General features: G+C 44.6%; 1 protein-coding gene across 3 annotated transcripts in view; it reads right to left on the bottom strand.

Moving 5' to 3' along the window:
• Positions 1 to 9,352: 9,352 nt before the first annotated feature.
• caln1 (calneuron 1) overlaps positions 9,353 to 14,262 on the bottom strand; it is a 330,421-nt gene continuing 325,511 nt past the window's right edge. For all 3 annotated transcript variants that reach the window (XM_068009959.1, XM_068009960.1, XM_068009958.1), the window contains exon 6: positions 9,353 to 13,208. In XM_068009959.1, coding sequence (XP_067866060.1) covers positions 13,081 to 13,208 — 128 coding nt within the window. In that variant the 3' untranslated portion in view covers positions 9,353 to 13,080. The remainder of the gene's footprint in view (positions 13,209 to 14,262) is intronic.

The raw sequence follows: 14,262 nt of genomic DNA, 5'->3' as shown, positions 1-14,262 counted from the left end.
GTTCTTGGAAATCAGCATGCATACTAAGGCAGTCCCAGGTGCCAGACCTCTTCTGTGTCCCTGAGCACCTTCAGGGATGGATCCTTGCAGACAACGACTACCCACTGAGAACATGGCTACTGACACCTGTGAGGAACCCATGCATGGATGCAGAGGAGAGGTACAACACCTTCCACAGGTCAACCCGAGTGACCATCAAGCAGGTCATTGGTCTCCTGAAGCTGAGATTTAGGTGCCTAGATCAATCCGGTGGAGCTCTTCAGTATGCTCCAGTGAGGTCTCGCATATTGTGGTGGTCTGCTGTGCACTGCACAACCGGCACTACAGAGGGGTGAGGCTTTGACTTGTGAGGATATTGTGGAGCGCAAAGTCTCCTCCAATGATGAGGATGCGGAGGAGGATGCTGCCCAAGCACTGCCAGAGGAAGGGCCACAGGCATAGCACAAAAGGCACCAAGAGTTGCATGCAAGGGAGGTACAAGACGTCCTAATACATTCATGTTTCCTTTGACCCTTACCACCTTCTGGAACCGCAATAATAAAGCTTTACTCTTAAGCAGCCCTGTTGTCGCCTCCTTCCTTCTGAAATGCAGCACCCAGGTGCATGTGGCACAGTGGCAAGGCTGAAGCTTTGAGTACTCGGGGATTGCTCCCTTGCTTCCAGCCCTTGGGAGGAAGCTTTCAAAGAAACTCCCAAAGGGAATCAACAACAGAAGGGAGACATGGTGAGTGAACAACATAATTTTATTACGCATGACAATCATCGCAACAATTTCCTTTTCCACAGCATTTTCACCCATGATCCTCGAAGTGCATCCAAGCGCTCTTCTTACGTCTTTTCTGGGTACTCCTACGTGGTGCTCCGTCTGAGCTGTCAGCTGAGATGGCGGCAGGCTGCGCACCTTGCTGTCCCATGTCTTGGGACCTTGGTGGCTGTCCTCTGGCTCCCTAAGGCCCTGGAGAGCCACAGCACACTGAGGGCCTTTGGCAAAGGTGCAGATACAACCGCAGTCGGCAGAGATGATGGAGGCACTAGCGTCACTGGCAGAGGGGCTTTGAAGTCACTGTCCACACCAGGAGCACCCTGAGGGGAGTCCCCAGATGCAGACGGCAACCGCTCCTCCCCGCTTATAAGACACACTTGTACCTCCCTGCTGACCTGAGAAGGACGTGGCCCTGGTAGAGACTCTAGGTACCTTGTCTTTCTCTGGCCTTGCCATTGCTGCATGGAGCTCACGGACAAAGCGATGGTGAGCAGGTCTGCACGCATCTCCAGCAGCCACTAATTGGTCTTCTGGATCTGGCTCTCCATCAGAGTCGCCAGTCTCTCAATGGAGGAAGCCAGATGCGCAATCAGCAAAGACAGTGCTGCATCCAAGGCCTGGATAGACTCCTCCAACGTCCATGCTTGTGGTCATAGAGCCTCAGGCACCTCTGCCAGATGTTGCCTGACCTCTTGCTGCAGCCGCAGCATTTTCCATGTTGCCGCCAACACCAGAAGCACGTCATGAGCCTGGGGCTCAGCATGGGCCTTGCCTCCCACAGTCCCCTGACTGCCAGTGACTTGGGCTGTCACAGCCTCCATCAGTTGCCCTGGCGCATCAGTGCTGTGCTCATCAGGTTGTTTGCGACTACGCACCGATGTGAAAGTATCTGCGCTGGTGGAGGGTGAGGGGTAATGATGTAATGCTGCACCCTCGGAAGCTGCCTCCACCTCCTCAAAGGTGGCTGATTGTCTCCCAGTCTCTTGAGCACCTCTCTCTTCTCAGTCACCTTGACCTGGACGAGAAATCATAGACATAGAAGTATTAGGGTCTGCCCAGCGTTACATTCTCCCCCACCCTCCCACGCCAAATGTGCCTCTCCATTGATGCAATGGGGATCACATGCGCTACATGGCTCTTCGCCACCAGCTACTCCCTTGTGCCCCAGGAGACGCACAAGTACTCTCTTGGGTGGGCACCCCATCTCTCCATCAGCTATGGGATAGCCTCCTGGTTACCCTACCAGTTCCATGGCTGCCTCCTCCATCAGTGTTCGCACAGGGACATGATGGAGGCAACAGCGGAGGCAGTGAAGGAGGTGTCAGGTGACCACAAGGAAGCTCCAGGCACCTTACATGCAAGGCTGCCAGTCCTGCCTAACTGCTGCTTCCATCAATACAGCCCCTGCAGTCAGGAGTGCCAGGCAGCAGTTAGGCAGGGCTGGCAACCCTGTAAATATGGTGCCTGGAGCTTCCGTGGCACAGTGAATCCCGATCCTTAATTGGCTGGCCATTGCTTAATCACGTTTGGCCGACTGCTGATTGCCCCAACAGATGCTGTACTTCTACCCGGTCTCCATGTTGGGACCTGTGGCCTACAAATAAAATTCAGCCCATCCTGACTGTTTGCCACTCCTCCAAGTTTGATATCATCGGCAAATTTTGAAATGTTACTCTCTATTCCAGTATCTATCACTGACCCTTTGGGAACATCACTGTCTACCATCCTCCAGTCTGAAAAAAACCCATTGCTACAACCAAGGTGGAGAGGGGGTCAGAGTTGCCCCTCTTGCCCTTCATATCAATTCCCAAATTACAAATTACCTCTAGAAACTTAACACAAGCCATGAACCAGGTGATCGTAACCCCTGATTATTGTTTCTAAAACCTTTACCCACCACTAATGTTAAACTGACTGACTGGCCCGTAGTTACTAGGACTGTCCTTACACCATTTCTTGAAATAGGGTGTCACATTTGCCACTCTTCAATAGTCTGGCACCTCACCCCACCCACCCTCCCCCATCTCCCCCCCCCCCCCCCCCCCCCACCCCCGCCACCCCATCTAGGGAAGACTGGAAGATTATGGTAAGCCCTTTAACTATCGCTAAAACCAATTCCTTTAGCAACCTTGGATGCAAGCCACCTGGACCAGGCGACTTATCCACATGACATGAAAAGGCCCCCTTATGAAGTTCTTTTGCTTAGGTAGGTAATAATGTTCATGGTTCCGTGTTTTACAGAACTAAATAAATTGAAGCAATTTGCCATAGACTCTCAGGTCATATCACAAAGTTTTGTCAGCAGTGGCTCCATCAACATGGAAGAGGTAGCTAAGTTAAAATGAACTCCCAAACCAGTAATATTCTAACAAAGCCAAAACCTGTCTATAACTAAAGCACATTCTCACCACTTTCACTGCCAGTAATTCCAGTATCTTGTGGACTTGACAGACACAGTATGCTGTGACTACTTCATGTCTGTGTTATTTAAGTTCAATGATTCATAAAAATCCTGATTGCTATGGGATCTCTCTCTGTATTATAGAAAGTATATTAGCTGTACTGTATAGCACCTGAATTTTCCCCACATAGCCCCCAAAATTACAACAGAGGAGTAGGGGAAATAGGGCAGGGGAGGCCTACTTCCAAATTCTCGTCCCTGAACCCACTGCTCCAAATTTTCCACTTGTATCCCAGCAGGAAACTCAGCCACCCGAATCCAGACCGCCTGCCCCATTTAAATGATGGTGGGAAGTGAAATTAAGGAATCTAGCTGATTTCTCTGATTGCTAGTTGATGTACCACTGACCTAAGTACCAACAGCCGAAATGTGATGGTGTGTGCTGGTGCAGCAGCCTAAAGCCTACTGATGCCGCTGTTGGAGGGAGAGTGCCTGCTTAATGGACACATTTCCCTTTCTTCTGTCCCCATGCCTGCACCAGAAGAGGCTAACAAGCTCTTGGAGGTAGAAAGGCTGCAAGGGATGGCGAAGTGGTTATAAACATGGTTGTGAGAGTTTATGTGAAGGATGAAATTGAATGAGGACAGAAAAGTCACAGGACAGGAGCTATAGGAAGTTTAGAAGCTGAAATTACCCAAGATAAAAAAATGATTATTTTCAAAGTTGATGGAGTTGAAGTGAGGCTGAGGTGAAAGAAATTGAAGTGTTCAGAGGAGCAGGTGCTGCAGTAAGATCAGAGGCCGAGGTGGGACTTGGCAATAGCCTAACTACCACGATGGCAATTTGAACAACTGTTGGAATAGAACATGGAGATAGAAAGTGATCCATTGCTGAGGAGGAAGGAAATGTTAAATAAGCTTCAGGGTCAGGATGGGGAGATCTGCAGCAGCCCACAGGCTTTGGGGCCTTCTGGCTGCTGCCCAAGCTCAAAGATCTCTGGGAAAGTGCAAGCAAAGAAGTGCCACTTACCACCTTTTTCAAATTCCGTGGCTTTCTTGGCCGACCTCCCTCAGATCCTCCAGTACCTTCAACTTCTTCTTAAACACCCTTCCTATTGGCCAGCATACCTGCAAGAAAATAGCTGCTCCTTCTTGCATCTGCTCTGGTCACCAGGTCTCCTCTTCATCCTGGTGGGAAGACCAGGAAATGCCTGGGCAATATAAAAGCAGTAGAAACTTGCCATCATGTTCTCCACCCCTTTTCCCTCAGCTTTGTTCACCTGGTTCCCAGGTTTAAGGCAGAGGGAATTATGCTCCATTTCCAGAAGAGTATTATAAACGGTCTGGGTGCCTTGTTTTCACACAGAAATGTCACCAAAGGCTGTTCTAACATATAGAAGTAGATAAATCCTTACTCCCAACAGTGAAGCACATTTTAGATCACTCAATCGCTACCCAATTCCTAACAGGCTAAGTCACCATGAAAACACAAAATAGTAGTGGGCGGCAAAGTGGTGCAGTGGTTAGCACCGCAGCCTCACAGCTCCAGGGACCCGGGTTCAATTCTGGGTACTACTGCCTGTGTGGAGTTTGCAAGTTCTCCCTGTGACTGTGGGTTTTTGCCAGGTGCTCCGGTTTCCTCCCACTGCCAAAGACTTGCAGGTGATGGGTAAATTGGTCATTATAAATTGCCCCTAGTGTAGGTAGGTGGTAGGGAATATGGGATTACTGTAGGGTTAGTATAAATGGGTGGTTCTTGGTCGGCACAAACTCGAAGGGCCTGTTTCAGTGCTGTATCAATAAATAAATAAAAACAAAAATATACCCTCGATGGCTCAGTGAGTTTCTCCAATGATCTGGGGAGCCATGCAGTACAATAAGATCTCAGGTACCACTTCCAGGTGTGTGCTGAGTTGACTGATATTGACCAGAGCGATGGTAGGCATGATACAAGTTGCCTCAGCACAACAAACACACAAAAATCTTTGTCTATTGTCAACAGATGAGGGTAAGATTGGGGTCATCTGTAATGCCAATCATAACTGGATAACCTGTTGACAGTCACTATTAAGGCGCACAGGAAAATTGGCCACACACACACAGTTGGAATAACATTTACAAAACTCTCCAAAAGAAAAAAATAGTTTACTTGTGTGTGCAAAGTGATTTAATAATTTCAAACGATCTTAAACACTAATTGAGCTTCTGAATATTTTATTAACATAAATAATTTGACAAAACCCTGAGAAATATTATTAAAAATGAAAAAAATGAACAAATGCATAAACAATTTTGTTTTACAGATTTGTACAGTATAATTGTTGGCATGCCCAGCAGGTCAATCCAAACAACAAATAGGTCTATCAGTATGTTCTGAAAATGATTACACACAGAAAGACATTTTGCTTTCTACAAGACTTAATTAATTCAGTCAACAAGTCATAGTAATATATCGAGACATGCACAGTCTGCTGGGAGAGAAATTATATTTCCTTGTGAAACCCGATGCATACATTATATGTTTGTTAGTATTCTATTTTTTAAGGGGTGAGAATAATTTCAGACTAAGCAGGACTGAAGACATGTTTGTATGGTCCATTTATACTGCAGCCACCAATGAGGTCCTATGTGGCTAGAATCAGCATGGACTGACCTGAATCCTATCTCCCAAGGTCTGTTGCTGAGCATTACTCAAATTCAGGCTGGGCACTAACACAGTATACTGAGAGCCCACACTTGATTTTACATCAGCTAATCACACCAATCTGGTTTCAATCTCTGTTATGCAACCCAGGTCAACCTGGAGATCAATGGTAAGAATTTTAACTCCATCAGTGTTAATCAGACTAAATCAGTCCACAGATTAAATACTTCAATCGTTTATTATTGGTTGTCATCAGTCACAAATTCACAGTTGTATCAATTTGTAGCTCCGCTATAAATGGGAGCTATACAAACTTGTAGCAAGTGGCACACAGTGGAGGTAGATTTTGACTTTGTGCGATAGTATGTGAGCCAGTTGGCAGCCTTTTGTTCCATCTCTCCCAATTTTTAATATCCATTGACCTCAATGGAAATAAAAATAGAGGTAGATGTAAAGCAAGCTGCCAATTCGTTATCACCTGTTTCACATTATCGCACAAAGTCAAAATGACCCCCATGATGCAAATGGAAGCCTGTCTCTGCCGCTTATGCTACTGTCATTATTCCCGAGCTTCCATCAGCCTCAAGCTACTCAAGGTACTTGGCATGTCATGATTTTCATTGATGATTTCATCACAGGACCACAACCATTAACATCCTAGTTTTGATGGTGCAATCCGCTCTTCTATTAGATTAACTCAGCTCAATATTTGAACTTGCCCAAGATTATAGTCTGTGTCCCAGCAGGATAGTTCAGAGGTTTCTGCTGCACTGCTGTGGTAAGTAATTTGGTGCCAGCTTCAGTAGGGGCTGTCTTAAACTTGATCATTATTGTGTGACTGTGTTCAGTTACTTCTCTACCTGCCAACTAGGTGGCCTCCTTAAGTAAAGTTAACAAGCTATTAGCTTGTACTTTCTTGCCTTGTGGACCTAGTGAGGATATTCTATATGGGTAGTAGGGTTGCCATCTCTGATTGGATGTATTCTTAGAGGTTTCATCACATGACCTATTGACTCCAATCATGGAAGGTTGGCCACCCTAATGGGCCACCTTACATTCCATTGTGTTTTGAAATGTTTAATATCTGGCACAAGTGGTGTGTGGAGACATTGGCCCCACCTTCCCACCAGCGCTGGCACATAAAGTGGCACAGCACTTGAGACTCAATGACCTGCCCTTCAGCCAGCCATTCATCAAAATATATACCTGTGATCTGGAGCAGTGAAATCCGAACTTTTAAGTTCTTGTTAAAATTGTCAATTATGATCCAACAGGTCATGTTATCTCGTGGTCCCACTGCAATAGGATGAAACTCATTACACAAATGGTTGAGTGTCAGACACTGCTGGGATTTGAGCCTACTCTATAGGAGTGGAAAGCGAAATGCCTGTTGGTACAATGCTGAGTTACTTAAATCGTATCAAGATTCAGTTTTCATCAAACGTTTTTTAATGAACTAGTTTGGCCCTTTGAGGGCCACCTTCACCTTGTTACAGAAACTACTCTGCACAAGTTTCAGCTGCTGATTCTACAACACTCTGGAAGTGAGAAAATAAGGAAAATGTAGGGGGCCGAATTTCTGTGCAGGGTTTGGGGGGGTGGTCCTCCTGATCTCCCACTCTACCGGAATTTCCACCAAAGTGACATCGGGAGAACCGCCCATAGAAATTCTACCTTGTCGAACTTTGCTGTTGTGTTGTACATCACAGCATTGAGGGTCAGAGGAAACAAAAACGCTGTGGGTTATAACATGGACAAGTATGAACATCTTCATTCATTGGTAAAGAACATATAGCTTTTACAATCATAAGACTGCAGCATATCCAAAATAATATAAAAATAATTTAAATTTTACTTTAAAATTAGAATATAAATGTTGTTGCTTTAAGTGTTTTCTTGCCAGAAAGAACTATGTAGTGACAAGTGGTGAAACAAACCACACTAAAGGGAAGGGGACGAATGGTTTCATTGCAGAAAGTGATGGAATTGCACATTACAAGAGGTACATGATTCAAGCGGGGTAAACTTTGGTAACTATGAGAATGTGTATATCATTTAAGTTAGAATGAATAAATAGTATTTTCTCGTTATTCATTTATTAAAGCATGCCAAAATGTACTATATATTGAATATTTACAATAATTGTATGCTAGTTTGTCCTGTAGATTTCTTTTACTGAAACAATGAAGTACTTTGTAACTATTCTGACACATAGAAGTTCTGAATTACAGTCATTTTGGAGAATTGTGGAGCTTAGATCGATGGTCTATGTTGAAACTTCACCTTCAATTCACAGTGATGAAAGAGTTTTTTTTTGCTAAATTTCAAATATAACATCTGCTGTATATCATCTCGTTTGTGGGCAATACCAGTTTCTACTAAACAACTGGTAAGAAAATCCAATGGTCCTCATTAGCACAGAGGCAAAAGAAATATTCTATTGGTGAGAAGTCACTTTTTAATGTGTGTAGATGAGAATGGGAGGCTGCACCGTGCACGAGTTATGTAAAAGGATCAATGTAACATCACATGCTAATCTCTGCAAAGTGCACATTATATGTTCAATAGTGGTTTACAGTCCAGTTCCTAGACGCACAAATACATTGCCCAACTTGCATCCTTTGTTTCCTCTTAGGAATCTGTTGAAGGTAACCTATTTAGAGCTCCCCTTTCACTCAGTAGTAGATTTGTTGCTTAGTGTGTTGCTGAGCCACAGAGGGCAGAGAGATCCCAGGCTCAGCCCTATACAGACTTAGTTGGTCACAGCTAGGAGAAGTAAGAGGGGGATTTTTGAACTCCAGGAGGAGAAAGATCAAAAGAGATGCCTACTACTGATTGCCACCCATTCACCACTTCTAGAATGAGTGTGCTTGTGGGCACTGGATAACCTCACAGTCAAATGGCCTGCTGAACACATTATCTAGGCCTCTGAAAAGAGGGAACAGAATGTTGCCAACACCTGTGGATCTAGGGGGGAAATTTTAGCACACGAAGATGGGTAGGTTGGGTTCAGGTCCAAAGTTGAAATTTTAAATATCTGAACCCTGACTGCAACGCCCCTCCAACCTGCCCATTTCCAGGTTTTACGGAGACAGGACAAGGGACAAAAGCAGCCCAACCACTCCCAGGAAGCGGTTTAAATGTTTTATGTTTAAATGTTTTATGTTTAAATGTGTTACGTTTAAATGGCAATTTAAATGTTTTACTGAGGCTGACAGGCTCTGATTAACCTGCTTTGTAGGTTTTACAGTGGGCAGTTGGGTTTTCCAGGCCTCAAGAAACCCAGCAGCTGATGTAAGGTGAGGAGAGCTTTGGGGAGAATGTAAGTGCCTTCACAATGCTGCTTGTGAGTGTTTCCTTCCATTCCCCGCACCGCCCCCCCCACCCCCTCCACTCCCCCTCCCCTCCCCCACAAGCTGCCCCAAATCCGAATCCTCTCCATTCAAAGGCCCCTGGGGTCAGGGATCGGCACTCTCACTATCACTGGGATTGCTACCCACCCCACCTGCACCACATGCCACCCCCCCACACCAGGTCTGGGATCTACTTGGTCTTGTGGCCTGTTCTGGACTGCTCCCCGTCCAACTGGAAGCCAAGCCTGTCAATCAGGCTGACTAGAGGGCAGAGAACCTGTCAGGGCCAAAAGACCACGTTGCAGAGTTGGTTAAGGGGCAGCACAGTGGCGCAGTGGTTAGCACCGCAGCCTCACAGCTCCAGCAACCCGGGTTCAATTCTGGGTACTGCCTGTGTGGAGTTTGCAAGTTCTCCCTGTGTCTGCGTGGGTTTTCTCCGGGTGCTCCGGTTTCCTCCCACATGCCAAAGACTTGCAGGTTGATAGGTAAATTGGCCATTATAAATTGCCCCTAGTATCGGTAGGTGGTAGGGAAATATAGGGACAGGTGGGGATGTGGTAGGGATATGGGATTAGTGTAGGATTAGTATAAATGGGTGGTTGATGGTCGGCACAGACTCGGTGGGCCAAAGGGCCTGTTTCAGTGCTGTATCTCTAAACTAAACTAAACTAAACTAAAACTCCCCAGCAATCAAAACTCTGCCTACCCACCAATGTAACCCATCACATTAATATCCAGACCATAAAGTTAGCTGCTTTGGAAGATCGAAGGAAAGGAAGGCTCATTAAGAATGCATTTTGTGTGTCTTCCCAACACTTGGATATAAAAAATTGGGACTACTTCCTTATGACTTTACAGCACCTTCCACAGTTGTGTAGGTTTTAAAAATGGTTACTGAATAAAAATCTCTCTTGAAAATATAGTTTATAACTTGTGGAGGAGTTACGATTGAAGGAATTCAAGGGAGAACTAAACATAAGTAAGGTTCTCCATTGGTGTGACTAAAGCTCCTATAAGATTCACTGTACTTATGCAATATTAGGAAACTTAAATCAAATAGTAGTTCTGACAAAGGGTCATTGACCTGAAAAGTTAACTCTGTTTCTTTCTCCACTGATGCTGCCAGACCTGCTGAGTATTTCCAGCATTTTCTGCTTTTACTGCATATCGTAGTGGTGGACTGGGGTACACTGCTGGATACGAATGGAATCAAGCCTTCAAGCTAATGATCCCCAGACATCTATTTCCTGACCTCACCTCTGTTGGTCATGGAGGCCAAGCACAGATTCCCTTTACAGAACTGAAGCAGTTTTGCTAAGTCATCGTAACTCACCAGTCAGCCATTTTATTTTAAAGTCTCATGCTTCGCTCAGGATGTTTATTATGCTGGCAAATCACAGGACTCGTGTGCAATTGTGAGTGTTGACAATCTGAAGGAAATGACTTGTTAACCACTTGGCAATTCTTTCAAAGGTCCATCAGAGAGCAGCAGTAGCATAGCCCTAGGATGAAATGTCTGTGGGAATGGTGGGTGAGGGGGGAGGTGGCGAGCAAGGTGCCCTTAAAAGAAAAAATCATGAATAGTGGTAAATTTAACAAAAAAAAATAGAAACAAGGTGATCCAACTAAACATTGGCACAATCCCTGTTCTAGTTAAATTATGTGAATGACTGTATTTGTTTTTGACATGTTCAATGACTTAGCAATGCATGCTGTCGAGCAGTCACCTCCCAACGAAGATAATTGCACGTTTCAGTCCCAGAGCTAACCATTGCTGGGATGTTTGTTAGTTGGGAATGAGTTTTGTCTATCCTCATCCAGTCACTAGGTGGAACACTTCACCAAGGCTTTGGTTTACCTCCCCGTGAGCCCACTTGCTTTCTACAGCAACATTGAGGGTACTAGAGTGAAGCAGTGCAGCGCCATGGAGCAAAGGGCTGAATCTGTGTTTCACAGCTACTCAATGGAGTGTACAGGGCTGGTTTACATTAATGAGCACAGCATAAAATGGAGCCCTCGTCCAATGTTCCATCATATTCATCTTTCTAGTCCACTCAAGGCATCATAATAAACATTCCACAGACATGAAGTTAATGCAGGAGAGGCAGGTGGAGGTCCTATCTGACAACAGTACTTGTTGATCGAGTTTGTGAATTATATAATGGCTAAATCATCCAAATGTTTTATTTTTATGAAACTGTGATTTTAAAATATTTGTAAAATCACGAAGCAACCATTTTTTTGTTTCTGCCGTGCGTCCTGAGGTATGTACAATCAACAGATTTGTTTTTTGTTTTCCGTTCTGTGCTTAAAAATTTTTAAATTACCAATATGAGTTTAAACAAGTGTCCCAGGCCATGTGTAACAGGCCTGCACCTTAACTGAGTGAAAACTGGGCCCTGTTTAATAATATCTCTGCCTTAGTAGCACCCAACCTGAGTTCACTGTACCTTACTGCCTTACACATTCACATCCACGGGGAGGGATGTTTCAATGTAAAACAGACAATAAAAGACATTCAAAGGGTTACATGGCTTGGGATAGTCTGAAAAAATACATGATCAGTCCACTCATCTCATGAGTCTATCAGGCTCTGTCAACACCCTCAAATGCCCAGGAGAGCACTGAGGAACAGCCATGTGAGCAATGATAAAGGAAGAGTGAGAGAGAAAACGAGCGGCAGCATGACCGGTGAAAGCGAGAGAACGAAGAGGAACAGCGGGGTTGGTGTTTGAGAGAGAAGAACGAGGAACAGTGGGGATAGTGAAAGGGAGCAATGTGGAACAGTGGGGTTGGTGAAATAGGTAGTCCTGTAACTGGTGAAGAATGAGGAGCTGTGGGACTGGTGGGGAATGAGGAGCTGTGGGACTGGTAAAAGCCAGTACCAGGCAATGTGTATACCAGTGAATGAGAATTTGATGAATATTAGAGTGGATGAATATACTAGGAATATTCATACATTCCTAGTATATTTGCATGTTTATTTAATTGGTTCAAATCAGGGACACTCATACCCCCTTTTCCCTTACAGTTGTGTTAGTAGCAGCACTGTGAAGTAGATCAGGGAAATGCTGATGTTATTGGAGGCACCTGAATCCCTTGGTTTCCACTGGCACTGCAGCAGGCAGTTAAAAGATAAGCTCTCCTTTGTGAGTCAGAAGCAGCTATTACTTTGAGCCACCATTGGGATATCCACTCTGCACCAGTAGAGGCCGGTGTTGCACGGTTCTATCGCACCCATCAGCAGTGGTCCAACAGGTACAAGTGAAGTCACAAATTACGACTTTAAAGTTTGCGCATATGCAGTCATTGGTCTATGGCTTCGACAAGGCAAACAGAATAGATTCCACAGCACCAGAAGCTTGGGATGTAGCTACTGTTTCTTGTGGTAGTTTTCTAATAATAAACATGCATCTGATAATGATCCACTCGGTCCCTCTGACTTAACAGAAATTAACGGTAGGACACCTTGGAGCTTGATTTTCCTTTGACTAATGTTGGAAAGAAAGTCACATCAGTATAAAGTAGGACCTGGCATTTGGTAGTTACGCCAACTGTTTCCACTAACATTAGCAGATGGAGAAAACAATATTCCCAAAATCATGATATAGTCTATCTCTCTCATATTGTTACTACCAGTCATAGCTATAATTCAGAACTTCTGTACTTTATCACCTTATTAAAAGCAGCTTTTAATTATTCAGCCCTTTTTTTACAAAAAAGAATCCCCGTCTGCGAGATTCTCATTGCGTGAACCTAAAAAGAATCACTTTCATTTTGGGCTCCATGTTCCTGGTAGAAATATATTCTACTCCTATTTACATCACCCTGTGTTCCTAACTTAGGAGTCCGCTGGAGTTTCCCCACTGACTGATAGTCATGCATGGCCAGTTCATGTCAACAGGTGGCTGGTTAGGGAGCTACTCCATGCCATTCCTGAGAATTTGATTTGCGGCAATCAACATGACACTGATGATGAAAGCCACACCAAACGCGCAGATCAGGCTCTTCCTCACACATGTCTGTCTATTCTTCTTTTGCGAATGCACTGTCAAAAGGAAAGAAGAAAGCTGTAAAGTCAGAGTTTTAGGCAGACAAGTACATCCGTGCTTTCAACATAACATAGCGTCAGTCAAGCTGCTGATCTGTGTGTGCCATTCTAACAAAAACAGACAAGGCCGCAAACAGTTGCAGTCAATCCTTTGTTGGGACTGAATGGGCATTAGTGAGCAATCCAGATTATTCCACCAATGTAGGAAGTTGTTCAGTCCATGTGCATCAAAGTCATCAGTGGGTAATGGTATTAGTTTCAAATGGTATAAGCTGTTGGTCTCCAATGTCTCTTGTACTTCTGTGGTCATTAAGGAAGAAATTACAAATAATGTTAATGTTTCTTTAAAGAAAAGCAGTTATACCCACAGTGAATTACATTGTAAGTGCACTACCCAATAGTGGGAAACTGTGTCATAGAGACTAGGAAGGTCCCAGGTTTAATCCCCAATCAATACTGATCTTAGCCAGTGCAGCATTACAGCTCAGGCCGCCCGCTGGCTTGGAAGGTCGGAAGGGGAAGAACCAGCTGAGATGCTCGAGATAATGACCCAATGATTCCTGTGTGTATGTCAAATGTGGACAACATTGGACTTGATTATGATCATCTCATAGTTAAACAGCTTGCCATTGCTCATTGGGTCAGCCATGAAGAATGATCACTTGGTTGAGGTACGAGTAGGTGTCTGGGTCCTGCACCCTGGGGAGAAAATTGGTAAAAACATCGACAAAGAAAGGAAACCAGAATCACTTCTCCCCCTGGAAGCCACTCCAAGCCCTCGTTAGTACCACGCAGAAGCCATTCAGTTTTTGCTTGGCTCTAGTAAGGTAGAGACTCCATAGGCCTGTGCTACATGATCTTGATGCCAAATACACAGAGCCAGATTTGATGGCAAAATAAACAGAGGCCTATTTTATTTGGTTTTCTAGACATGTACATTTCTGTTTCTATTTAAGTGAAAAGAGCTGATCTTGCATCTGAGTATTATTAAGACAGGATTAGAATTTAATTTTATGAAATCTGTTTTTTTGGGAGGAGGCATTGTGTTTCA

The sequence above is a fragment of the Heterodontus francisci genome, chromosome 30 (assembly GCF_036365525.1).
Source record: "Heterodontus francisci isolate sHetFra1 chromosome 30, sHetFra1.hap1, whole genome shotgun sequence".
In the NCBI taxonomy this organism is placed as follows: Eukaryota; Metazoa; Chordata; class Chondrichthyes; order Heterodontiformes; family Heterodontidae; genus Heterodontus; species Heterodontus francisci.
Note: the sequence above shows the minus strand (reverse complement) of the source record. Positions and strands in the feature narration are given on the sequence as shown.